This window comes from Lichenostomus cassidix, chromosome 3 (assembly GCF_008360975.1).
Source record: "Lichenostomus cassidix isolate B80296 chromosome 3, HeHo_3.0, whole genome shotgun sequence".
NCBI classification, from domain to species: domain Eukaryota; kingdom Metazoa; phylum Chordata; class Aves; order Passeriformes; family Meliphagidae; genus Lichenostomus; species Lichenostomus cassidix.
In genome coordinates this window covers 92,015,552-92,043,511 of record NC_139483.1, presented here as the reverse complement: position 1 = coordinate 92,043,511, position 27,960 = coordinate 92,015,552, and the positions used below count along the sequence as shown (strand labels likewise).

The following is a 27,960-nucleotide window of genomic DNA, read 5'->3' as shown; positions in this document are numbered from 1 at the left end:
TAATGCTGAGCAAGGAATTGGGTATTTTGCATGAATTACTGGATGTTGGCAATAAACTTTCCCCTTGCAGGGAGGCACAAAATTCCTCTGGTAAAATCTTAGCAACAAAGGAGTTGACGAAAAAATCTTGCTAGTTTACATGTGGCCAAAATTTCACCCTTCATCTGTAGGTGGAATGCAAGAAACTTGCCTTTGAAGCCAGATATGTAGTTATTGGTTACAGCATACTGCCTTTTCTCCTGCCCAGGCACACTCTGTAATATGTAGGATGTGTAGAGTTGGGGAGAGCCTTCTCTAAACACATGAAGGGTTTTTTCCCATAGGAAAACTGAGGGTTTTTTGGAGCTTGATAATTAGCAAGAGTGGCTTAGAAATGAGAAGGAAATGGCTTTATCATTTGTGAAACATTTCACAGTACAAAAGAAACCAACCATATATCTGCTTTGAAATGAAGCCAAGAGTTTTTCAGTGCACTTTCAATAGATAAAAGAAAGAGTGAACACCCACCCCAAAATAGCCAGCAATTGAATGGTCAGAGAACATGTGTGGGCTGAAGCAGCCAGTCTGTGGCTGTGAACTGAGAAACATCTGATGAACAGAGTAGTGTTCTCCCCCACCTCCTCCACTCAAGAAAAACCCTCCATCAGATGATTCTCAGGATCAGCTGGTGTAGTCAATGTTCGGTTAACCACTGAGAAGCTAATTCTATTTTAAAAGACATTGCAAGTAACCCTTACAGGACCCAGTTCAGAGATGAAGTTGCTATAACTTGTAAGTCATTATCCAGACTCAATCCAAGTTATCAGTTTTTGGAGAACTCGCTTCTGGTGAGCCCACATCGGTGTTGATCTCCAAAGCCTTATTTTTCTGTGTCACTTTGTGCCCCCTAAAGACCCCCCTGAAAGACTGATATTAGTTGTGCCTCTTGATCTAGTCCTTGATTATTAAAATTTCCTCTTAAATTGGCTGTTTCTCTTTTCTAGAACATCATAGGATGGAAGCAAGCTCTGATTAATTATTTACAGTTTTGACTTTGTGCTTCCTTCCCTATACTGAGTATGTGGTCTTTTAATGAATGAGCCCAAAATTACTTTTGTTTGGTTTTTCCGTCTGACAGCCTTTCAGATGCCAGGTTAGTTTATTTGCTTTGACATTCATATTGCATCGTTTTTATCTTGACTTATTAATAGCTTATAAAATATGCATGATGCAAACAAAAGAGACTTGGGTGACAATTACTGTATGAAATTCAAGATTTATGCCTTATTCTCAAGGCTGGAACAAAGATATTTTTAAGATTATTTAAAGCTCCAAGAAGAGGATTATCAGGCATGGTGGATATATATGTACTGCCCAGGGCAAGTCCTTCTGTGTAAGCAGTTAAAGCTTGCTTTATGGCCTCAGTTGAAGACTATGGCATGAAGTCCTGCAGCCTCGAGGAGTTGCCTAGATGCTGCTTGTTATGTATTGCATTAATGTCTGTTCTCCAAACAATAATAACGAAAATGTCTGGTAACTGTCTTTATACAGCTGCAAAGAGTGACCCTGCTTTTTATAACGTAAGAACAATGTAATTTTCTTGGGTGAAAATATCCCTCCTGTACAAGTGAAGCCTCACAGACTTTCAGTTTTTCACAGCCTGATTATTGTAAATTTTCTCTTGGTTCAAACCCACAAATCTGAATTTCAGAAACGTTTGTAGTAATTTTTTCAGTGTACCTTTTTGGTTTGTTTAGTAGTGGAGTTTACAAATGACCGGTAAGTGACTGAGCTTCTGCCAAAAACTCAACTAATCTGACAGTTATTTCTGTTCAGTCTAAATTTTGTTTTGCAGAAGCTATTGTTTTGTTAGAGAAATTTGGAGCAAGAATTATATCATTTGTGTTCTTTACAGTGCCAGACACATTATCATAGCTTTTAGCTAGATTTGACCAAATTTCCTGTTAACACCAACCTGCTCCTTTGTTGCAAGTAGCCCGATCAAAATCAACAATTTGATGTGTCTAGGAACTAGTGATTCTGGTGCTTAACAAATTACAGTTATTGTGGATATTATCAAGAAAAACGGTGCAAGCTAGCAGAAGACGGATACAAGGACAGAAGTGTTTACATCTTTTCAGGTGTAGATTTTTCAAGTATTTGGGTTGAAGAAAGGGAAAATGCAGCTTAATTAAAGTATGGAGTCTGCAGTTCAAGACAAGTATTCAGTTTTGGTTTTGTGTTTTGTTGGGTTTTTTTTAAACAAAACTGCAAACATACTCAACTGACCATAATTTCAAAATTCTTTCTCTTAGATCTACTTTGCAGTTGTGTCTTTTCATGGTGTACAATAAATGTAATTATCTTTTCTTACAGACTAATTTGGTTTTAAGGGTAAGAAAGGCTGCGTTGTTCTTTTAATTAACATTCAGAGCAGTCGAAGAGGATGATAGTTGCATCTCTTATCTGGATGGATAAACACTAGTAAAGTGCAGTCAGAAATAATTCCATTGATCCAATTTACAAGAAAATGTAAAGGCTAGATAATAATTTGAAATTTTGTGGGAATGTGTAGTATTTCAGGTTTATGTTGCATTTTCCTGCAGTGAAGTGGAGAATTCAGAAATAAAGTAGGCATTAATATTTTCTTTGAGCCTTGAAATTTTATACTTTTCAGGGTTTAAGGCAGACTTCCAGCTTAATATAGTGAATTGCATTAAAGAAAAACATTGTGGTGGCCTCTATCTGTATGATGCTTCCAAATAGGAAAATATCCTTACAAAATAGTTACTTGGATACCTAACTGGTAATATACCCATGATTTAAGTGGGATTGTTTCATATGTGTTTAGTTTTTCTGTTTCCTCTGCCTTAGGCTGTTAGGGCAGGTTGATGCGTTTTGGTTAGTACCCTGGCCCTGCAGCAGGCTGGAGGGAGCAGAGGTGCCTGCGGTGTGTGGCAGCTGAGCTGTGCCCAGCACCCTCTGCCCTGCAGCCAGACCAGGGGACACAGCTCCTGTCCCTGCTCCTGATCTGTCTGCAGAGCCAGGAGCCAGCACTGTATTTAGATCCTCTTCTTGCCAACACACCATTGAAATCTGTCTGATCCAGGGGCGTTTGCTGCCCACAGACTGGCTTCCAAAGCTGTGGTAAGGATGAAGGATCCATAGTTTGGATACTACACTGCGTGAGTTAAAGAATCTGTAGGAGTTTCCTGGAAAGATAATCAGTCCTGTTCCTGTCATTCAGCCAAAGGGAAACATGCTGACTCTGTATGAGTCAGGTTGAGTTGTTTTAAAGGGAGAGTGAGTGTTGTTTCCAAAGGAATTACACAGCCATTCCACTCCTAACATCATGACTGGTAGTCAGAGTGTTTGCAGGGGTTTGCAAGCTCTGTGCATTTAAATGATACCTTATCCTAGTAATCAGTGTGTTTTTCTGAGTTACTGTTCCCTTATAAACCTATGTACTTATTGATGATTAGCATAAAATATTTCTGCTTCTGTTAAAATTTGCTGCTGATTTTAGAACAGAGTCTCTTTGATTTAAACATCATTGCAGTAAAATTTCAAGTGGTTCAGTGAAATTGTGGGCTTGTGTTAGAGTTAGCATATGGATATGTGATCCAGAACTGTCTCATAATCAATAAAGCAAAGTTTGAATTTTAAACCATCATAGCGAAAGCTACAAATAAATTTTTTTGCTTGTCACATAACCAAAAACAACCTCCAGGAAACATGTTTAAATTAATGTTACAGCAAGTCTGCTGTTTGGTGCTAAACAAAACTTCCATGGCAGCAAGAGATTTTGGGGCCAGTGAAGCTTTGATATTTGTTGCAATTCTAGTGTGTGGTATTAAAACTGCGCATAGTGCACTTCATCATACCAGATTAACAAGTTTGAATCTTGTTTGTAGCTAAAAAGGCAGCGGTAAGATGATCTAAAAGGAAAGCCAAGGGTAATGCCTGTACGTGCAGAGGTAGTATGTGAGATATGCTACTGTCTTATAATTTCCTGGGCACATTTCACAATTATCTGTCTGCAGAGGCATTCGAAGCAGATGGAGCAGCAAAGTGAAATATTGAGGATATATGTAGAAATAAACCACTCTGATTTTCAGATGCAATATGTTTATATTATCTTTGTCATACTTTCCTTGTTCAACTGACAATTGCATCTTTTTATTATTTATAACCCTATGTTTTTATTTATTTTAGACAAGTTCTATATGGGACCAGGGCAACTGTACCATGATCTTCAGAACCTTTTACATGACTTGAATGTACTTGGTCAAATTAGTCAATTAATTAGCAGCCTTAAGGGAAACTATCAGGTAACGAACAAAGCTTTATTTTTCAAGTCTGTTCTTGTTGTAAAGTAGCATAGTTGCCTAGGGTCTGTGCAAGACATTCTTTACTTCTCTCTGCAAAAAGTGGAATAATTTTTACCTCTAGTAATGCATTTACTGTTAACTGTTAAATGTTTTAAACAGATTACAGCTGTCCTTCTAATCTTGTTTTCCTTTATTGTTTTTGAGTGTAGGTGGATAGTACAAGTGTCTGCATTTGTTCAGTAGCTGATAAGCTTATATGGAAACAGCATTACATTTTGATGTTAAGAAATTGGATTCTTGCAGTTAGACATGGTAGTAGGAGGATGGTTGCTTGGAGGAAGCTCTTGATCCCCATCCAAGCTCATAATCCTGGCTTTGGGGGAAAAACTGTATTTAAAACTGACTATAAATCACAAAAATATGAAAGGATTTTCAGAAGAATTTTGAAAGTATGTTGCTTCAGCTTTGTTCATGTCCCTTTGGACGTACTATATTCTGGAAAACAAATATAGTACTTAACACCAAATTTCAGCATGAGTTTTCCACAGTCTTGAGACTTCAATCAGTTACTTTTTTGTTTAGTTTTATACATTTTATATGTGGTTACATATAATTTTTAACTCCTACCTGCCATCACAGGTTGTAAATATATGTTTAAATGTATGAATATATGAAAGCTGAGTTTCTCTTGTCATATCTTGGCTTCAAGAGTCAAGGTATTAAATAAAACATAGCATTTTGTGAAAATATTTACTCTGAAAGAAGTTTATGGAAACGGTGATTTTGGACAAAGCTTCAATATTTGAAGGTGAATTTCATCTGCATAATTGGGAATATGTATAGCATAGATATACCATAAGACATTAACCACTACCATATGCAAAACCTTTCTGCCTGCATTGACAGTCAGAGCCATGTATGCTTTGAAAACCTAAAATTCAGTCACTGTTTCCAGGTAGATGTGTGTAAGATAATTACAAGAATTCAGTTGAGGAATGAGGTCAGCTTCTCTATTTTTGAAAAACATTAAGTTGTCATAGAATTCTGATGTTGGAAAGTGTGTGTATTTCTGTGTGCTTGTTAGTCTTGATGTTTTGTATCATTCAGATGTGCTTTTACTCTTTACGACAGAACACTAACCTGCAGTGAGTTATTGTTTCAGCATCTTAAACAGATTTAGACCACACATTTTTCATGATGGCTCTGTAAACATTTTGATTGAAAGATTTGAACAAAAGTATATTTTCAGTATGATTTGTAGATGTTTGCACAAGATTTTCTTTAGAAACAGAATCTGTGGATGCTGGAATAAAGTAAAAAGTTTGTGCATATACCTGATACAAATTTACATTTTTTGCTCTGTCAAATGCTTGGGAATGTCATTTGTGTATCATCAAACTAAGCAATGTGAGATTAAATCTTCAGATAAATACATTAGCAAATATTTTACAGATATTTCTGAAATGTGTTTACAAATATGGCTAAATTAACCATGATTAAAATGCAGACTAATTGAAGCCCATGTGTCATTGTTTGTTATATGCAGGGATCACCTCATCACTGTCCTCTTTGCAAGAGGCTGGTAGGCTGGTGTTGTCTTACTTTTTTTAATTTTTCAGAACTTAAACCCATCTGTAGCCCATGACTGGACCTCAGGTTTACAAAAACTGATTTTGAAAAAAGAAGATGAAATCAGAGCGGCAGATCGCTGTAGAATTCAGCTGCAGCTCCCAGGAAAACAGGACAAGTCAGTAGAAATCTTGATTGCCAAATTTCTGAATTGGTTTACGTATAAAGTATAGATGTATGAGGGAGGATTTGGGAATCTGTAGCTCTTTCCTCCCTTCTGTCTCCATGGTAAGCCCCTGACTTTTGCTCTTATGCCATACTGCTGGGAGCTTTAATATTCCAGAGCAACACAGTAGCTTTTCTCCTGTTCCTCAGCCCAGTGTTCTGGATTCAAGAAGCAAGAGAGGAACTATGGCAGTGATAGCTGATAGGGAACAGTCATTGCTGTATTTTTCCACCTGTGAGGGTGTTCCTCTCATAACATTTCATGTAACATGTAGGAAAATGGACATACGACATATCATAGCCTGCACACTTACATCAGAGCTGAGTCTTTGTCTAAGTGTTAGAAAATAATGAAATTTCATCTTGCTTAACATTTTTAGCCATGGCTGTATTCATACCCAATGCATTTACAGTGGCTTTTTTCCCCCCCTGTGTTGCAGGTCTGGGCGACCAACTTTCTTTACAGCTGTGTTCAATACGTTTACCCCTGCCATCAAACAGTCTTGGATCAACAATTTACAAATGGCTAAACTGGCCCTTGGTAATTCTCAGTTACTCAAATTTCCTAACAAGTTAAAACAGCTCTCAATGTACAGTGTAATTTTTTTATTTTTATTTTTTTGAGAATGATTTTTCTTTTTTGATGAAAATTTGTCTTTAGATGTTTAAAACTGCAATACAGTAAATAGTAATGACTGTATCACTAGTAGTAGTGACGTATCACTAGAAAGTCATAACATTATAGATAAAATGGGGCATTAATTATGAAGGAATATATTTTCTACAGTATTTTAATGAAGTCTGGTATTCATTTCTTACTGTTGCATCTAAATCAACACAAATGGACCTGATCTAAGGTAGAGCAATAAAAAATATGCTGTCCTGTGATGTTATTAATCTTGTCTGTTTGCACAGGGGTGTAGGTGTCCAAAGATACCTGCACTTTTCAGTGCCTAAGCTGAGAAGTATTAACTTGCTTGAAAGCAACTTTCACCAGCACATAGTTAAAACATTTCTTTTGTGGTGTCGCACTGAAACCAGGCAAAGTAAAAAGGAAGAGAGAATGGATGTTTCCATCATTCCAGGAGGAGGATCCTTATAGTTATGATAACTAGCAGTTGGTAGTGATGTTACCACCACAGGCAGAGAAATGCTGCCCAGCAAACAGATTTCCTAGAGTCTGGGGAGAGGTTGGATGTGTTTTCTCCCCTTTCAATAACCAATTTGCAATACCATTAAGAGACTACCCTTAACATCTTGCTAATGTAAGCTGTTCTTTTTTTGCATTATCAGTATGTATGTAATTTACTCAAACTGTGAATTTTTGCTCACACTTTTATGTTGTCATTTATGCATCTGTGGCGTAAGAACAGCCCGATCTGTGTTGATTAGTCCTAGCAGAATTCTTTTCTGTTCCTGTGGACAGGTGTAAGTGATTATGCAGTGAAAGTATTGTGGAGTGTTAATTGTTTATGCTTTCCATTACAGCAGAGGATAACCTGTTAGGTTGGTTCTGCATAGAAGATGATGGGAATCAAATAAAAAAGGAGAAACATCCTCTCCTTGTTAGACACATGCCAGTGATGATGGCCAAGCAACAGGAGTTTAAGGTGAACAGAATTTTTATATGAGATTACTCTCAGGGTTTTTTTGAGTGATATAACTTCTAAAGAATACCATATTGTAAATACATCTATTAATTCACATCTTTAATTCTCTTGACTTGCTACCTAGGTTTAAGACCATTAGCAATTAAAGGTCCAAAAGGGTCACAGGAGTGCAAAATGCTGCAATCTTTAAGGCACTAAGGAGCATAATGTTTGCTTTTACATAAGATGACATTTACTTCTATATGTAAGTGAATCACTCAGTGTAAACAGAATTGATGGGAATTTTGAGTTCATCTTGAGGTTTTCAAGTGTGTGGAAGTAACACTGTTGGGGCTTAGAAGTAACCTAAAGCTTACAAAGGGCGGGAATCTGATCTCCATGAAAGCTGCCTTTTCCTGGTATAACTATGTTAAATCTTCCTCAAATTTCTGATTTTTATTAGTGCACAGAGAACAATATTTTAAAAATAGTTTAAAGAAACTAAAAGAATATGGGATCTTATGTAAAATGTCATTGTATTCTGAACAATGATACAGAAATTGTCTTAATGTTTCATTTCCAAAAGTATTGTGTCAGTTTGAAGCCCTACTGACCACTGACTTGAATAATGACAATAAGTACAACCAATAGATGGAAGGGAAGAGTGCTGGATACTATTTTTTCCTGTGTATCAGCAGGATTTCTTATTGACTATCAGTCAGTAAGTCTTGTGGAAAAACAGTAATGGAAATAAAATTGTGTATGTGTGGACAGAATCCCAATGTTAAGTTAGTGTCATTGCATGGGTGCTGCTTGAAGAGGTGAGTCTGCAGGCCCTCACTGCTAGAACAGCCTACACAGGAGGGGAGCTCAGCCAGTGTGACTATACAAGTCTGGATGTTGCTGGGGGCAAACAACTGGTGGTTGAAAACACAGTTGGAATATGTAATGGTGCTGAGACAATATATTCCTATGATACTGATTTCAGAGCAGCCAAAGTCTGCTGAAACTCTCTAATTTCCCATACAACCATAGTCATGCTTGTCTTATTAAACCAGCTTTTTCTGTATTGAATACTTTCTTAAGTCACCACTGGTGAAATAATCAGCTAATTTAAATTATTTGCAGAAACTTAAATTATGTATGTGCTTCCTTAGAGCCTAGGCATTTGTAATTCCTGAAAATCCATGGCAGGATCTGTGAAGGCCCAGGTTCAACTCCTGTAATCAAGTTAGAACAGATTCTTCTTATTTTGAAAGGAAAGGGGGAAGTCTGTCGCCTGCACAGTTGGGTGATGATCTTTGCCTTGGTCACCTCAGGACAGTACAGCGTGTGACAGTATTTGCCTGAGCTCTGGGCTAACTTTGCCAGTTTTGCTGCTCCTAAAGCAATGTGGGTGTGAGCCCAGCTGTCATGCTTGGTTCCCCCAAGTCCTTGATATTACTAGAAAATATGACTGAAGTATCACTGGGGGTTTTCTGCAGGCCACAGCTCAGGGTGGGAAGAGAACCTTTGCTTGGCTAATCCTGTTTGTTAGCTCTCTGTGTGCTGCTCAGGCTGCCCAGTTGTGTAGGGAGCCATCTGAGCAAGTTAGTTTACATCCCAGGCTTCGTCAAGATTGAGAGCTAAACTATCAGGGTTTAACTATGGAAAAAATAATCACTTTTGACTAAGATGCAAAGTGACACAGAGGTCTAACAAGGAGCCTGGGAAATATCCAGGATGCAGGCTGTCTTATTTTTCACTAGTGATAAATTTCATTGTTACAGCTATTGTAAATCACTACAAGTAGATAGCTTCAGCATGTGTTAAATGAGACATGCTAAGACTGGCATTGATAGTTCTTTTTTTCTTCTCTTTCTCATCTATTGATTTCAGTTTTTTATCTGTATATGATGAATTGCTTTGCTGAATAAGTAATGTTTTTTATACAAAGGTAAATCAATTTGTGGTGCCTGCTTACTTAAAGGAGATTTGTAAAATTCAGTAAACTTGGAATTTAGGACTCTTAACTTTTGCCTACTTGTTTATTTTTTTTTTTCATTGTTCACTGTTGGGACATGATGTTGCCAGGCTATGGGGAAGTTGTCTCAGTTAATACTAACTGAGTTGTCTCTAGTACTACAACAAATTCTCAAGGACATTGATGTCCAAGATGAGAACATTAGTTTGAATTATAGAGAATCTTGTGTAAAAATGTAGTATCGCACCTCATTAGAAACCTTTCTATTCTCTACACAGTTATGAATTGCTTTTAAATATTTTGAAGTGTTTACATAAACTTTAGGAAACTGCCATGGATATTAAGGAAATCAGAAATCCATGACTGGTTATAAAAATGGTTTTTTCAGATCTTGATGCTTGAATGATCTTCAGAGTTGGGATGGACTTAAATATAGATCTTGAGTCTGGTGTTGGTTTCACATTTTTCTTAAATGGCCTGCATGATAAAAATGAGTATGGTTATTAATTTACTGACAGTAACATGATGAAATGAGATTGGGAAGGAGTTGAGGTGTGATGGATGATAGTATTAGCATTCAAAATGAGTAAGGCACCTGGAGAAATAATTTGAGGCAAGGAAAAAATAAAAATAAAAAGGAGGACAGTCAGCAGGACAGACATATGGTATGCTAGGGAGAAATTAGGAGCTTCACAAATGCAGGTTGAAGAGGTGGTTTATTAGGTCTATTAAAGTAATTTTTAATAGACCAGCAAGGTAAAGATTGGTTAGGAATGTGATACTGTTACAAAGAGCAGTCATGAATGAGATGAATAGAAACAGGCTTCTGAAGAGGTAACCATGGCGTAGTGCTACGAGCTCTGCTGGAATAGTGTATTCAGGTGAGAAAACTCCACACTCTCAAATACATATGTATGAGGCTGATACATCTTCTGGAGAGATGTCAGTTGAAAAAGTGACAATAATAAGTTTAAAAACAAAAATTTGAAAAAGCAATTTTTTTTTTAAGTGTAAATGTAATCAAGTGATAATGTTAATTTAGCTTGATGAAGAGGAGTCATGTTGGAGACTTGGAAAAACTTAATAAAAGTCATGAAGCATTTGAGCAGATCAGCACAAGAGAATTTGTAGCCTTTGGCCTTGAATGTCTGTAGGAGTAGATAAGGAATGTGTCAGGAACAACACCCGTGCAGCTGACTCTGCCTATGGAAAGCTGGATGAATTAAACTGACTTCTTGCCTTACGAGATTCTTTGATATCCTTAAATGCTTTAGTTAATTACAAAATAAAACAGACAGAAACAGGCTTTTTGGTTTTTTCAATGTGGTAACAGCTCTCTTTTCCTCTCTTTGAAGGTTGAATGTGCTGCTTATAACCCTGAGCCATACCTTGCTGGAGAAACAGGGTCAGATTCCTGTGCTATGGAACATGGTTTTCTTTGGGTAAGTGTAATCTTTAAAATCTGAAAGTGCTTGTCTGCTGTTTCTTTCCATTGCTTTTTGTGGCTCTCGGCAATGTGTAGATGTGAAATAAATGTTGGGTTGCTTTTTTCCTCTTTGTTTGTTTGTCTAAAGATAAAAGGTTAGCTAGCAATTTGTCCATGTGATTTTGCTGTTCTCTGTAGGGTGTCAGTTAAGTGTGTGTGATGTGTGCAGCACAGAACAAATTCCAAAGTGCTGAGCACATTCAGAGGGGAGTTACGTGCTAATTTGTAATGATGACTGCTAAAACCCATATGAGTTTATACTGTCCTACTGTCTGTTTTTTTATTTTAAGAATGTTTTAGCCATAAATAATCAGTTTAAATCTGTATAGGAAAAAACCTACTCTGCATATTGCTATGGCCCCAGATATGGAGACATTCCAGCAGAACAAAGGAGGTAGATAGCAGTTGTTCTTGAAAAAAAAGGCATGCTAATGAGTTCAGGAGCTTTTCTAGTTACTACTGTACTGAAATTTTAAGGGAACCCTTGTGAATTAAAAGTTAGAAGTAGCTGTTCTAGAGATCTTTTTCAAGGTGACCCATATAATTTCTTTTTGTCTTTGCTATTTGTAAACAGTCATGGCAAAAATGTGCAAATTAAATCTTTTTACTGCTGCTTGGGTTTTTTTGTTGATTTTTTTTTTTTTTTTTTTTACTTCTCCCTCATCCCTAAAATGTACAAGTTTGTGGACATGTTGATGATACTTAATTCTGGATCAGGGAGAAGTTTAGGATACTTTATTAGCAAGTTTACAAGACTTTCTTTCGGGACAGAGGATTTCTTTGTAGACCTGTTTCTGTGCAGAGGACAGGCCTCAGCTACATTACCTGTTTTAAAAGAACCTGATACAGTTTAGAACACTAGTTATTAAAATAACTAATTGCACAGATACTTGCAGTAATTGCATTATGTCATGTATACACGTTTGAGTCGCTGTAGCTAGCACAGGTTTTCCCATGAGAACTTTCTCCTGTGTTTTATAAACAAAGATAAAGTTTGGATGTTGTTAAAACAGTGTCTCGAGATTTGGACAGTTCAGGCCTGGCCAATCAGGCCTAGGGGGAGGTTTCTGACTGACCAATCTGGGTGACCTCTGAAAAGTCTATATAAGCTGAAATCAAAATAATAAAGCTCTTCTTTTCTTGCCACACTGAGAACCCAGGTCCTTTCTCTGCTAGCAGCTCAACAGCGACAAGTCATATATCAGAATAGGCCATAATATTATTCCTGCTTTCAAAAACAGCTTGATTGTGATTGTACAAGGCAAGTTTGTATATATAATGTTTTGACATCTCTTGTATTTGTGCTGAATTATTCTATTGTGTCTTAATGCTTGAAAATTCATATCCACACATACAACTTGAGATTTATTCTTCTATTAACATTCCAGTCGTTCCTTCTTGTACATGCTGATCTTCCTGAAGACAGGTATCAGTAGTGGTCTCTCTTTTTTAATTTTCCTTTTTCCCATTCAGATTGGCAGTTGTACAAATCAGATGGGCCAGATTGCAATAGTCTCATTTCAAAGTTCCAGCCCCAAGGTTATTGAGTGCTTTAATGTGGAATCACGGATTCTCTGCATGGTCTACATACCAGAGGAAGAGAAGCTGAAAGAGCAAAACAAAGCTCTAGACTCTGAAAATGTTCTTGCAAAAACTTCTAATGTGCCTACTATTTGCCTTGGCATGGAGGAAGGAAGGTGATTCTTGTTTTTGTTGTAATGATTTATTGATTAAGTTTGTGATTCTATAGCAAAATTGTGTAAGATGTTTCCAAAAAGATGTTTACTTCTTTAAAAAGTATCCAAGTGTTATCCCAGTGACCTCCATGTATCCTTTCCCCTTAAATCAAGGAAAAAATGCACTCTGCATTATTTTAAATTACACCACGTGGTATTTGAAATTAGAGCAGTGCATCTTTTTGATGAAAGAGAATTTGTTCATCATATCTGAAAAATATAAATACTACTTTTATAACACTACAACATAATCTTCAGTTACTGGAAAATTTTCAGAATGGCAGAGAGGAACCATTGATCTTCTGACCTGTCATATTATGCAGGATTTGTCATATGAATAAATAATATGGCTTTTTACTATTTACATTAATTACTTTGCTCACTTTGAACTGATGGTCTACTGAGCCATCATTTGATTTATATTGAAGTATAAGGCTACATGTTCTAAATTTAGATGTCAGTAACCAAACAGATCTTGTTATAGTTAGTGAAGGCATAGGTGTCTAACTAAATGTGATTTTCAAAGGTGTTTCTAACCAGAATAAATGAAGGAGCACAAAATTCTCCAAGGAAAATGCCATTTCTAGAAATTAATGATTTAATTCCAGATTTAACAATATTCTTAACATACCCATGGTAACAATCAATAGGAATTGTGCAAATTTTAAGCATAAGTGACATCTGGTAGTGAGTTTTTCTTTTCTTTTCTTTTACCTAGTTCTCCAGGTGATACAATTTTTTCTAAAAAACTAATAAAAGTTTTAGATAGGCTCATAATAAGGACTTCGACCAGAATTTTTATTATGGGTCTTTTTTGGATGATTGTTTCTGCAGACAAGATAATATGAATGTGTTGTCATATGTCAGTGTTAAGTAATTGCAAATTGTCTACACAGACATTCTGGAGTGTCAAGAATTGAAGGAGAAAATCCTTTTCCCCCCAATATTTTATTCTAAATCTCTCTTTTGCATGTTCTAATCAGAATTATGTAAAGCCTAATTTCACAAGTCTGTTTCTTTTTGCTTCTTTTTATAGTATTTCTGTTTACAAAAGTTGCCAAGGCTCAAAGAAAATTCGACTTCAACACTTCTTCACTCCTGAAAAATCAACTGTTATGAGCTTAACATATAGGTCACAATACTTGTTTGCTGGCTTGGTAAATGGAAATATCTCAATCTACACAAAAGCAGAAGGTAATACAGTGATATGATTTGATGACATCCTGAGGAACTGAATGTCAGTGTATTTTGGCAGAAGTAATTTTCCACTATTATATTTTCTGGAAATTCTTTGTAAAACTGCTGAATTCGGGTTACTACTCTTTCCGGTATGTCTGAAGAGACTTGTTGTCCCTTTTGGCAGGATGGTAGGAACTTTGGTATTGTTCCCACTTTCACCATATATGCATATGAACACTGATTTTTTCCCCCTTAGCTTAAACCCTGAAGTCTTCAGTGTTGCAAGAGTCTACAAATTCATGTGCTGACAGCAGTACACCATATTTTACACAGCACGCTGCTAATTCTTCTCAACTACCCAGTATTGGTGTTTATGAAATACAGAAATCCCCTATTGGTAGAAATGTCTGTATATCTCATTTAAAATGACAACCCCATTTTTACTGTACAGATGGGATAAGTCTTTCCTATATGTGCAGTCATGTATTTCATGGTAGGCCTCCTTTTTCTATTAGCATCACGGTTGTTTTGTATCACACTAAATAATTGGCTAAAATAATTTGAATAAAGGAGAATCCCAGGAAATTCTACTGAACCACGACTGTCTTTTCCAGAGATGGTTCAGGTGCTTGTCTGTATACTCCAGTACATCTCACTGACCTCCCTGCAATATTGCATATGTATCTAGTTCAAATTCAATTCAAAGTCAGTGGGGCTTTGCTCAAGGTTTGAAACTTTGATCTTTTAAGTGAAATATTAGCACAGAGACTCCTAACCTTGCAAAGTACAGAGCCAGCAGAGATCTGTCTTATTTGTGTGAGCTGGAATTATGATGGTTGTCATGCTTCTCTAATGGGCCCTGTGAACAGTTCAGCTGCATTTGTGTGGCACTGTACCTTGGCTAAATCCTTCAGTCTGTAACTGAGGAACCAAATTCAGTATCTGTAATCTTGGAACAAATTATGTGTCCACTCTTAGATCATATAAAGACTTTGTTTGAGAAAGGTACAGGATGCTTTTTTTTTTTTTCCCCAAGCAACAAAGGATCTGGGAAAAAGTGTTGGAAAAGAGACTTCCTTTGTCCAGTTGTCTTCAACCCATTAGGTTTCCTGTTGAGCTGTTGTCTCTGATCTGAAGCCAGACATTAAATTTCAGTTCCCTTTAAAATACTTTTTTTTAAACACTGAATAGCATTTTTCTTTGTTTTTGAGGCACAGGAGTGAGGTCTTGATCCTAGATTTGTAACATTTTTGGTGTTTCAGTTTCTGTATGTACCTAAGAGGGGTATTAAAGTGAATCTGTCATCTTCTCTGAAAGGGGTATTTAAGCTCTTTTAAAAAAAGACTGCAGTTGCTGTCACTCAACTTCTTCCAGAAAAGACCACTTCAAAAACACAACTGACATCCTTGGCAGTACAGCTAGGAAAGGATGCATGGGTTGCATATCTACAGAGGATGTTAAAGATGGGTTAGAGCTGTTAACCAGACTGCATTACAATGTGGTTATGAGATGGAGGTTGTTGCATTGACTAGGATCATAGCATACCCTGTTTATCTTCTTCTGAAGAGACTGTTTTCCAGCAGCAAGATATTCATAGAGCCTGTCAAAGTCTAAGTCATGATCACTGGAGCTTTGAGATGGCAAATAATCATATTTTTCTGAGTCTTGTCAGTTAATCTTGTAGTCCCTTTCCTTACAGCTTGGTCAGCGGGGTTTATTTCAGTTCTCCACGCCCCACGGAAATTGTGTGATTCAGCTGCTCTCATGTTCGTGTCCATCTTTCTTATAGTTGGCTGCTATGGTTATGTGAGGCTGTCAGCCCTGGAGGGGTGTTTTTATGAGCACTGACCTATTTACCAAACAAAGGAATCCAAGCACTGAACTGGCAGGGAGGGGGAACACAACCTCTGAGGAGCTTTGTGCAATTCATCAGGGTTGCCTTCTGTTCTGCAGAGGGGGTTACTTTTCAGCCATGCACTTCAGCTTGGGTTTTGGTCTGTCATCTTAAAGGAGATTAAGATTTAGGAGTGTGAAATATATCACTGCATTACATCTGGATTTGAAGCTTGAGAAGGACAAATCCTATGAGATGCACAGGAAAAATGGTTGTGCAGCCTGTTACAGGATTCCATAAATGAAGAATTATAATCTTTCTTCTAGGATGAAAATCTATCTCACAGTCTCTGATAGAGTTGGGGTCCTTTTGTGTTCCTCCCTGGGCAGAAAATGTGTGGATCACTTCAGTCACTGAAGCTCCATGCCTTACTCTATGTAGTCAAAGACCCGTGACTTGGGTCATGTGGTTTGCAGTACCCAAATAGCTCCAGTTTCTCCAGTTGTTTTCAGATGGGTCAGTGCATATAAATATCCATGATGTTTGTTTACAAACAGCAAATGCTCTCTTCTGACTTTTTCACTTGAGAACTTTGTCAGATCAACAGCATCCAGAGTGTGCTCTGACTGCAGAAAGTCTTGTCTTGAAGTAGTATAAAATAGAAACTGAGAAGTCTGTACAGTAAACCAAGGAGCAAGTGCCATGTTAGTGGGAGAGCTGGAGGTGCACAGCATTCTTTCTGGAGGGTAGTCATGTTTTGGAGACACCTCTGTATCCACGTATTTTCACTTACTAGGCAAAAAGTATTTAAGTTTTACTGTATTTGAACATAAACTAAAAGCAAGCTCATGAGGTGCTGATACTGTAAAAACTACTTGGCTCTTAAATGTGAGCTAACATGGTGATTTGTGAAAATATCACAGAAAACTAGGGTGTAGATCAGCTAATATGTTAATTGTAAAAATAGTACCCTGATAATTATCCTCAATAATCATTAATTTTATGTGTGTAAGAAGACCAGTTTGGGGAACTGTGAAACAGCTAGTGAATTAAATGTTGTTGTATATAGGAATGATGCAGGGAGTGATGCAAACTGCAAAATTTCTGACACTTTATTTGTTGGGAACTTACTTTACAATTCTATGAACTTTTGCAGTTACTGGTATGAAAAATTGTGCATTTAGTGTTTCCCTCAGGCTGAATTCATATTTCCATGCAAAACACGTTTAGAAGAGGTTAAGGGAAAAGTGCATTGTATTGTTTTTGTTTAAAAAAACATGACAAAACCCTTTTGTGATGATTGCAGACAGCCCAGCAGATGTGTTTTCTGAGTGATGTAATAGCAAAAAAGGTCAGCGCGTGTTTGACTTCCATTCACAAAAGTATCTTAGGAAAGGGAAATCACAACCTTTATATAATATAGGTGTATTGTTCCTGAGATACTGTAGTCAGTTCCAGCTACTTCCTTTCTTCTAGACATTTATATACATTTCCTTTCCAATAAGGTCCTGTAAAGAGTACAGAGAGAAACAGGAAAAAGAAAATAAAAACTCAGAATTATTGTGGCAGAAAGAAGAAGAATTAACGTTTTGGTAGTTCCAGTAAGAGTTTGGTCAGATGTAATAAGTAACAGCTGAGGCAATTTTGGCCATGCACAGAACAGAAGAGAGTTCCCTGGTAAAAACTTAGGGAGTTCTGAAATTGGTCAGAAGTTTTGATTACTTACCTGTCCAAAGAGGCCTTGTGATGCTAATCAAGGAGCATTTTCAGAGGATTAATATCAAGGAAAATGACCAAAACCAAAAGGAAATACAAAAGGAAGGAGAAGCAGCTACAACAGTGAGGGAGTAACAAGTCAGTTCATTGACGAGGTACCTTGATGGATTTGATAAGACACTTGTGTCCTCTGACAAACTGAGAAAAGGAAGAATATGTGGAATGTAAAACACTGAGGTCAGAGTTAGAGAGCTTGAGTGGATCCATGTACTGCTCCAGCTTGTCTGAAGAGTGCATTTCTGGCATGTGATTGCCACTTCAAGTAGACATTGTGAGAGGTGTTGCTATGAAAAATAAACAGTGGTTTTAAGCAGTTAGGGAGAGGACTAGAGCAGTGATACTGAAACAGAGATAAATACTGTTGTCTTTGCAGTGTCACATAATACTCATTACTAGAAATATTGACATTGCTTTCAGTCTTATTTGTGTATCTCATGCTAGGACCTCCAGCACCACTCCCTGTATAACTTCAGGAAGAGTTCTGTCAGCTATTTAGCTTGAAGGATTTGATGCGTATGTGAGAAAAAATGAGAATGCATATATAGTATAGGACATTCCTAGTTACACATTGTTTAGAAGAGCAGACCCGAGTGTCTCATCTTTTTTTCAAGTGATAAGGAATGTGCTAAACTTTTTACTTCTCTAGGTACCATTTTACTCCTCCACAGTGCTGGTTTACGTACCATGTGATAGAAAAAATGTTTGTGCTCCACTGCACTAATTAACCAAGAAGTGCTGTTCCCAGGGCTGTGTTGGCAGCTCTGTTGAAACCATCAATAGTGCTGCTAAGCAAGAGAGGAAGCTGTCAACAAAAAAGCTTGCTTGGTTCAGCTCGACTGAAAGCATAAAGGAAGGGAAAACTACTACAAACTTTTAAAAGACTTTCCAAGGAATTAAACTGTATGTTAATAGGCTATCTCATATGAAGACCTGAGTGCACCAACTAATTATAATTATTAAAATTACTAAATACTATAAAATATTTATAAAATAAATAATGGGAAGATTTTTCTTAAAAATTATTGTAAAATAATTTTACTTTCCTTCATTGGGTTTTGTGGAAACAAACCACAAAAAGATAGAATTGCCAACATTGTGTCCTTTAAAATGAACATTGTTTTAAAACCTTTCTTGTTTGATTACATTTGAGTGAATAGAAGGATAACTAGTTTTCCAAAAGTCATAAAAATCACAGGATTAATAACAAAATGCACTAATGGAAATAATGTCCTTATACATTAAAGTCCTAGAAATATTTTATCAGCATGACAGACCTTACTTTGATGCTGCTAAACAGCCTGATATATGCATTGCAAGATACCATTCAACATTGATGTATAAACTATGGCACGTAACTTCTGGAGAAATCTAACTTACAGAGAGTATTAAAATAGTGGTATAACACAGTGGTATAACACAGATCTATTAGTATAAAATCTGTCTTCTTTTTTTTGTTAAATAGTCATCTAATGTGCAAATATCAAACATCTTATATACAACATAAATATACAACATCTAATTTCCAGAAGCTCCTAGATTCATTTCTATGTTTGACCCTATTACCAGATTTTGTAGACACATCTCATTCCTGCAAACACTGTACCTGCAATTCATATAGTTTGCCTTGAGATTCTGTTGGCAGAAGTTTTACCTTGGCTACTATTTCTTGCTTCTTTTCTTTTTTGATAGGAAAAAATAAACGTATTCAGTCAGTAACTACCAAAGGATTTTTTAGCATCAAACAAGGCTGTTCCTTATCTTTCTGCAAGTGCTGTGACTAATTTTAAGTACCTGGATAGTGCCAGTTGTTGGAACTACTTAAATAAGTATGCCTTGAATCTGCAGGTATTTACACAAGTAGGATAGAGAAAACGCTTCTTTTCCCTTGATTTTAGAAGCAATGGACATTGGATCAGACAGATAATGTGAAATAGCCAGTGCCAAACATGATGTCTGTGCAGGCAGGTATTGAACAGGGTCTGCTGAGATCTGGAGAGAGAGGCAGGGAGAGTATTATGTTTTCTTCAAAGTGTGATTTTTATAGTCTTAAACCACTTGTGAACTAGACACAGACTTGCTAAGTAATTTTGGAGATGGATGATAAAATTCTTGGTCAGCAAAATGAAGTTGTGATCTTCCTTTTTAGCCAGCAGGCTGTGGGAGCATTTACAGATTTACGGATTACCAGGCTTAATCCCTTGCCTTGCTTGAGCGGATTTTTACCCATGCTTTCCACTCTCAAGAGATTTCCCTGGCTGCCACAAAATGAGAGAGATGCACAGGGCTTAATTCGTCCTCCTGGTGCCCTTCCACTTTGTGTAATAATTAATCATTCACTGAGGCAGGGTCCAGAACACAGCTGACACATCCTTTAAATACTGCTGTAATTACTAGACCACAGAGTGTCCCCCTACCCCTTTTTCCGATCATCTATCTCAGATGCTGTCTGATCTGGAAGACAGCAATGTTTGCAGGAAGAAATAAAATAGTACCAGAGAATAGCCTTATCACATTACTAGGGTTTAGGGCAAAGTGATATCTTTGGATTTTATCTGGGCTGATACATCAAGTGGGATTTCAGTTGGGGTTTTTTCATGGAATCGTGGTAACATGAAAAACATCAGGTCTGTATCTCACCTTCTTCATATGTCCAATTCCACTGAACTCTTAAACTGGTTTGTCAAGTGTTAACCCCACACACAAACAGAAAATAGTTTTGTGAGAATTGAGTTTTGTTAGGCATATATGTTGAATCAAATATTCATGATAATAGTGCTATTCATAACATTGATGGTATTGAACTGGACTTCTTCTTAATTTTAAATAAGACTTGATCAAAATTATTAATAAGGCTTAATGCTTAGTCATCTGAGGAGTTGCATGGAACTTCAGGGCATAAAGATCCAGAATTTTTTTAAAAAGAAACACCTTAGATGTTTGTAATTAAATTTAAGCAAAATGTAAATTTGAGTCCACAGTTGAGATCCTGAAAATCCCTATTCACCTATTGCTTCAGTATCAGCTATAATTTTATATGTAATGTATAATTTGGATGTATTTTGGAGAAAGAGTAGTCAAGTTACATGAAGTTTTGTTTTACATTAATGTGGTTTTCAGTGTGAAAATATAACTAGAAAAGATAGCTTTTTGTTCACTATATCTGCCTAAACTCACCGTCCTTATCCTTCAGAAAAGACAGCAAGAATGGTTCTTGTTAAACTTCTGCAGTTGGCATCCCTTACACAATGAAAGTTGTGACACACGTGTGCAGCTTCACTCTCCGAAGGCTTTGCACTGCCTACAGGGGTTACAGCAATCATAGGGTATGGGCAGCCTCCAGTTTCAAATTTAATTTGAGGATAATATGGTTGCTAGAGAATGGAAATTTTTCCAAAAGTTTGTTTATTACTAATGGTACATATGAGTCATAGAGAACACAGAGTCACTTTGACATTGCTGGGAGAGTTTGCAGACTAGTAACTGGAAGCATTTTTCTCAATGCAAACTAAAATAATGAAAATTATTTTGACAGCCTGAAATTAAATGTCACTTTTACAAAGATGCTTTCAGAAGAGAGCCTCATCCTGAGAATGACTCAGCGAAGTTTGTATCACACAGATGACAGAAATGTTGAGAAGTACTGCAGAACTGAGGCTTCTCATTATTGTTGTTGCTCCTGTTATTGGTGAGGCAGAAAATTTTGTGCAAATAAAATCGTGCACTTGTTTTCAGGAGAGAAAAGAAAAAATTGTTCTTATGTGCTTGCCTAAAAATGTGTTTACTTTGGTCTCATCAATCAAAATTTAAGTGGTTACTGAGTTGAAACCAGTGCCAGAAAAGCAGACAACTTTTCTGCAGGTTGTGCAGGAAGAAGGCTTGGGAAAATGGTGCTCTTTTGAAATACTGTATCTCAATGTAAAACCCAGTTGTTTTTAACATATTTTTATATTATTAATAAATCATAAGGTATAGAAATGTGATCTTTGAGACTACATTCAATGAGCACTTACAATATATGGACTAAGATGAAAGCATTAAAATTATTATTGATGTACTTAGTATGTCAATTGTATGTATAAAAGATAGAGCTACAACTACTTCAAGAAGCTCATGGTGCTGGCTCTTAAATTTGGGGATAAATAATTTGGTAGTTCTTGTTTCAAAGAGATGGCAACTGAGAGTGACCAACATAGTAGGTGGAAGCATGCAGTTTTTACCAGAAGCTTTCTGAATAACTGATTGTGCCACATACACATGCATAATTTAATTTAGATCTGCTAAATGCTATCCAAAGAAAACACTGTGGGTTTTATAATTAGTAGTCAAAGTACAAAAAGGGAAGATATGGCACAAGACCAAGTTTTAATTTCTCCCTTTTTTTTTTTTTTTTTAATTCTTAAAAGAAGCATCTAGTAGGAGGACGGTACAATCCATCAATATGCTCTTAGAGAGTCATCTGCACTCATTAGAGCCTACAGTAAAAATCTTCCTGACTACTTGGAACATGAAAAATGATTTTGTCCTAGTTAGAAATGGATTCATCTCTAAAATAAGTTAAATAAGCTCCTTCTGAGTCAGAGACGATTGTGTCAACCATGGGTTTCTCACTGTATTTCCTCTGGAAAGGAAAGCAGTTGTATCAGAACAGCAATGTGGTATTCCTAGACTATCATTTAATCTAGATAAAATTTGCTCTGTTGATTGATATGTGAGTACTTGGGTTTGGGTTTTCCTCTTAAGGTAAGTTTATCCTTATAAACTTACCCTGGAAGCTAAAAGTAGCTATACACAAATCACAGTGTAGCATGAAGTGGCAACTTGCAGAAATTCAAGCCATGGGCTTTTCAGAACTGTTTTAAAAGCAAAGATCACCATTTGGTTGTGTATAACCTTTCTTCTTTTTTATTGAAGATGGGACATGGAACACGGAACCTCAGAAGATAGTTAAATTGGGGGTTCTGCCTGTTAGAAGTCTGCTTGTGATGGAGGAGACCATTTGGGCTGCATGTGGTGGACAAATTTTCATAATCAGCACTGTGACACATTCCATAGAGGTAAACACTTTTAAAAACATTGCTCACATATTATGCTATGAGGTATAAGTGGTGAAATGTTAAAGATGAAAATCTGTTTAAGAAGCATCATGATTCAGGAAGCTTTTTATTGAATATGGTCTTGGTTCTGTTAAATCCCACTGCCTTAGTTTGTCATTCCGCTGTTGTGTTCTCTCTGTCATTAGACCTTGCTTCCATTTGCCCACCCATTTCCATAAGGTACTTGGAACTGATACAGTATTTGGGGCAAGAGATTTTCTTAAAAATGAAAGCTGAGGAAAGGCAGCAGAGAAGTGGGTGCCATTAGCAATTTCATGTTAATTACAGAAGGTTTAATTAAGAGACTGCCTCTACATAGTTAGATGTTACTTGTACTTTGTGATAATTTCATAATGTATTTTTTCAGAGTTTTGCTTCTCAGTGGCCTACAAAAATTTTATTTGCATAAGAGCAGTTTCTGATGAATAGTCACACAAAAGCCAGCTTTTCTGGAATGAGGGAAGAGTGTTAAGGATTCAAACTCACATTTGTGACATTTTCCAGGAAGTGCTAAGCCCTTACTTCTGTTGAAATTACAGCTTTCACCAAAAGAACATCTTAGTGCTCCAAAGTTTAGAGTTGATGAAAAATTAGGAATTCAACCTCTCCTTCAACCTACAGTACAGTGTCACTGAATTGCATGATGTTTACAGCCATGAAGTTCTTTCAAACAGGAGTCATGATGAGCTCACAGCCTCCTTCTTTGTGTGCTTTGTTGCTGCTTTTTTTTCATTGATGATCGTGTTTTCTCCCAACAATTGTCTGTTTGGTACAATTGATTCTGTGAGTCACTGTCATGGGTTTGTAGGGAAATAGCTAACATCCTAATTTCCTCTGTCTTTCTCTATGTTTTCTGAGTGATTAGTTTGATCCAATAAGATGTTTGGATTGTGTATTTTCCTACTTTGCTTTTCTTTAAGGCTTGTTTTGTTGGTAGTTTGAATGGTATGATTAGGGAAATATTTTGGAAGGGGGATTTGGATAGGGGCTTGAAATGAATTTCCATTAGTTTCACAGCCTCTGGGACACATGGTTACTGTTCTACAGACTATGGTGGCAAATCTCTCTGGTTCTCTCCAGGAAAATGGTAAAAAATCACAGCCAGATTGTTCCTGTGTGAGGCTGGATACGTACAGCCAGATCTCTGTAAATAAGTTTGCCAATTCTGGCCTAATTCTGTCAAAAAGCTCTCCCTAGATCAGGTGGTATGGCTGCAGTTTGGGCTATGCGAGGCTGTTTTGGTAGAGGAGAACAAACCCAGAGTTAAAGATGCTTTGAGGATTAAAGAATGTTTGAAACTTACTCTGTCATAATACAGTACAATATCATGGACTGCAGTGTTGAAAACAAAAGTTTGGAGAGATTAAATAACAAGTACTCTATCAATATCTCTCAGACATGGCAGTTTCATTTCTCAGTTGTTACTACAGATTTTCCTACAAAAGCATCACAGGAAATTTCTTCTCATTTCTCAACTAAGCCATCTGTTGTATTCAGAGCTCAGGTTGTTATAGATCCACTATACACACAATGAGAGCTGCAGCAAGTAACATATAAGATATGGTACATATGAGGTATGTTTTTGCAATACAAATAATTTTGTTCAAAAACATGATGATTTTCTCTATGGCTGGCTGAGGGTCATTTTTTTATTTCATGCAAATACCCATGGCATAGCATGTCATCTTCCTCATAGAATTGTGAACAAAGGATGACTTTCTGTTGCCTCTTAATGGGTCTTAAGACATACTGATCTTTTTCTCATCATCTCACCAGACTGAACAGCTCATTAATGTTTTCAGTGTTGTTGTCTACTTAGGTACCTGATGTGTTTTGATAACTTCCTAGATTTATGTTTCCAAAAGTGATCTGCTATGCTGTCCTTACCATATTTATTGGCAATATTGTTTCAACATATGATGCATGATGCAATTTAAACTGTGTCTATATCAAATATTTTAACATCAGCAGCTGAAAACATCAGAGCTAGCTGCCTCTTCTCTACTGTGAAGAGCAGAAGCTTTGCTGTATGAAGGGAAGCAACAGCAAGGAAATGTTTGTTTCCCTCTGTGCTCTCTCTTGTTGAGAGCTGTAGTAATGATTTGACTCAAGATCTTTAGCCTAAACTTAATCTTTGCTCTGTCAGCAGGGATCCAGGTGTTGCACAGGGCTCAACTCTTACTCTTCCCTCTTCATTGAACTCCTTTATATCTCTATATATTTAATGTGGAGATACTCCATAAATACTGCAATGCAGCTGCTTGCTAGTTTCTTGCTTCCTACTGTCATGGATATGTATGGTGTGCTCTGCATCGTGTATGTTATTGGTAAAGGCACCTGACAAGACTTTAAGGCCATATTTGTGCAAGCCCATGAGCATATTCAAGACTATTTTGTGAATTTGTCCTTGTGAAGCACTCTTTGCTTCATAGGTATCTCATATTTAATTGTCTGTGCATTTGCTAAGTGCAAAGTACATTATCCTTGAAGACAAGCTCATTCCATGCCTCCTTGCTTTGCTAAGTTTTTTATTTAAGCTTTTTTCTTTATTTAAAATTTTTAGTAAATGAGCAAGTTTGGCATTGTGTGTATTGGTTTTGGATATTACTTACTTCTCCTGCTTTTTTTCTCCTCACTCTGATTTGGGTAAGACTTTCAATTCATTTGTTCTAATGATATGTTACTGTAATAGAATGTTTTAGGTAATGTCTTTTATTGGCACAGTGCCCCAAACTGGCACAATGCCTCAAGATCCTTGGCAAGATACATGTGAGAAACACCTCAATTGCTGTTATATATTAATTATATAGTCTGATACTCCTTCTGTGAAGAAGAAATTTGTCACTTAGTTTTGACTCTAGATCTGACAGTTGTATTGCTGTTGGGTATAGACCTACATCTGATAATGGTCACTGTGCCTGTAGCTCCTTTCATGCTGGAAAGATAGTTTGTGTTTGTTTAAAAACTTCAAGAAGTGCCAGACTATTTAATAGAATAAAGTCAACAATTGAATGCCATTCAATCGTAGTCTGGTTTTGTCTTGTTTTTAAAACTTGGCTAACTGTTCAGGAGTTACACTGAAATGTTCAGCTGAGTAAACAAAACAAATGGAAATCCCTATACATGAGTGTGTATTGCCTGAGTACTGTAACTTCTTTAAAGTAGTGAAAGACATTTGTTTGACGTTGGGGATAATGACACTCATTATCCTCTTCGCATGAAGCTGGAGAAGCTGTGGTTCAGCTCCTGGTGCAGCTGTTTGGTGTTAGTAAGCACCCCCTCCAAAGAAAGGCTGTGCTGTGTCCCACACTGCTGGGACACTGTGAGCCACATAGGGCTGAGGCATCCACAGTGCCTTCTGCAGCTCCTGTGCTGCTGCAGCTAGAATGTGAGAGCCTGAGGGGGAAAAGCCAGGCTTTGAATAGAGAGGAATGGAGGTATGAAAACTAAGAGAGAAAAAGAAAATGAAGTGCAATTATTTTGATAACAAAGGGAATAAGACATTTTTGTTCCTTTGTATCTGTATTTCTTATTATGAAAAGGAAAATGGAAGAAAAAGGCCAGCTCATTGGTTTTCAGATAGACATGTAATTGAAACAGATGTCAAAGCTATCCTTTCTGCAAAAGTTTATGCATAAGAAGGTACAATTTTGGGGTAGAAGACCTTTTCAATGAGAAGAATAGTTCTTTTTACAGGTTTCTTGTCGTGTTTGCAGTATATGGTTTTATTCCAAATGGGTCTGTGTGTTCCAGCAGACAGCTGTACGAATGGCATGACAGACTTAAGTGGGAGTGTAATGAGTTGGCTGGTAAGAATGGAATGTGACAAAAATGCATGTGCAAGTTGTTTTCAGTGGCACCAACAGAGTTGTCAGCTGTGGTCAGATCACTCCAGAGAAAATTCTTTTCCTACGATCTTCTTCATTTTTCTTCTGATTTCAAACAGTGCAATTTGCTGTTCACATTCATTTCAGCAGCCTTGTGTTTATCACTTAGAAGTTCTCAAAAGCCACTTTGTCATCAGTGTAGGGCTATTTGAGTCTATAAACAAAGTAAATATTTTTTAATCTTTTTTACAATGGACCATGCATGATAAGAATATCAGGAAATCTAGTTATAAAGGCTGTTTCTGACTTTGAAAGATGTTTTTTATGGATAAATTCTCCTGTTAAATAAATTTTCTTATATTCAAATTGTATATATCATTTGGTAACCAATGGATGGTGGTTACTTGACAAAAAACAGTGAATATAAATGTGCCTGCAAGAGTTGCTTACCTTGCAATCTACAGTGTTGTTATTCAAAGAATCAAAAGGTAATGAATTAACACTCAAAAACTAAACCATTTCCTGACAGTTGAAGAGAAACTTTTCTGTCCATTTACTAAAAATCGAACATTTGAAGAATGGTGTTAACAAATGAAAAATGCAAAAGGTAATTCCTATTCTCTTTAAACAGCAAATTTCTCAGTGAAAATAATAATTTATGCAGTAATGAAGTATGAAAAGAAAATTAAGTGCTTACTAAACATAATACCAAAAGTTATGCTTTGTGGAAATCCTAAATTTTTCCTTTGTCTCTGATCTTAGCCTGTTGGTTGAATTTTGATGGAAACTTTGGACAATATATCTATAGCCCTATTATATTTAGATTTTAATGATAAAAATACCAAAATGTAACTCTTAATTGTAATGTCTGGAAAATTTAAGTGTATTTCACAAGGAAGAAGCAGCTACTTCTGAATTTTATCTGCAAATATAATAAAAAGTATATAATACGTTAAGTGAATATTAGCGCAGTTACTTACTTCCATACCCCTCAGTGAGAGATTTTTATCCAAGGAACAGTTTGTCATTTATTTAGCCTGTCTGATAAACATAAAACTCACTTAAACATAAGTGAGTTTTATGTTTATCAGACTGGCTTTCTGATAATAGTGGGCACAACGATAAAAGGCTGTATTCAACTTCAGAGACAGTCCTATTACAAGACAAAACTGGGAGGAAAAAAATACCTCCTTCTTGTTAATGATTAACAACCTTTACTACAGTTTTATCTCACATGTTACTAGAGACATGTAGAGAGGTTTCTGCCTTCTTGAAGCCAGGTTGTAACTGTGAAGGTACTAGATCAAGGAAAAAGGTCTATCTTCAAAGTATTGCGTTACTTACATTTAGAAAGAGGATTTTGGCTTTTATAA

The 27,960-nt window shown here is 36.6% G+C and overlaps 1 protein-coding gene across 4 annotated transcripts in view; it reads left to right on the top strand.

Moving 5' to 3' along the window:
- Positions 1-27,960, top strand: part of ARHGEF10 (Rho guanine nucleotide exchange factor 10) — a 110,155-nt gene that overhangs the window by 68,876 nt on the left and 13,319 nt on the right. For 3 of the 4 annotated variants that reach the window (XM_085056692.1, XM_085056690.1, XM_085056694.1), the window contains 8 exons: positions 4,195-4,310; positions 5,930-6,057; positions 6,545-6,645; positions 7,593-7,714; positions 11,012-11,098; positions 12,616-12,839; positions 13,915-14,072; positions 22,579-22,721. In XM_085056692.1, coding sequence (XP_084912818.1) covers positions 4,195-4,310; positions 5,930-6,057; positions 6,545-6,645; positions 7,593-7,714; positions 11,012-11,098; positions 12,616-12,839; positions 13,915-14,072; positions 22,579-22,721 — 1,079 coding nt within the window. The remainder of the gene's footprint in view (positions 1-4,194; positions 4,311-5,929; positions 6,058-6,544; positions 6,646-7,592; positions 7,715-11,011; positions 11,099-12,615; positions 12,840-13,914; positions 14,073-22,578; positions 22,722-27,960) is intronic. The other variant, XM_085056693.1, reaches the window with a different exon arrangement.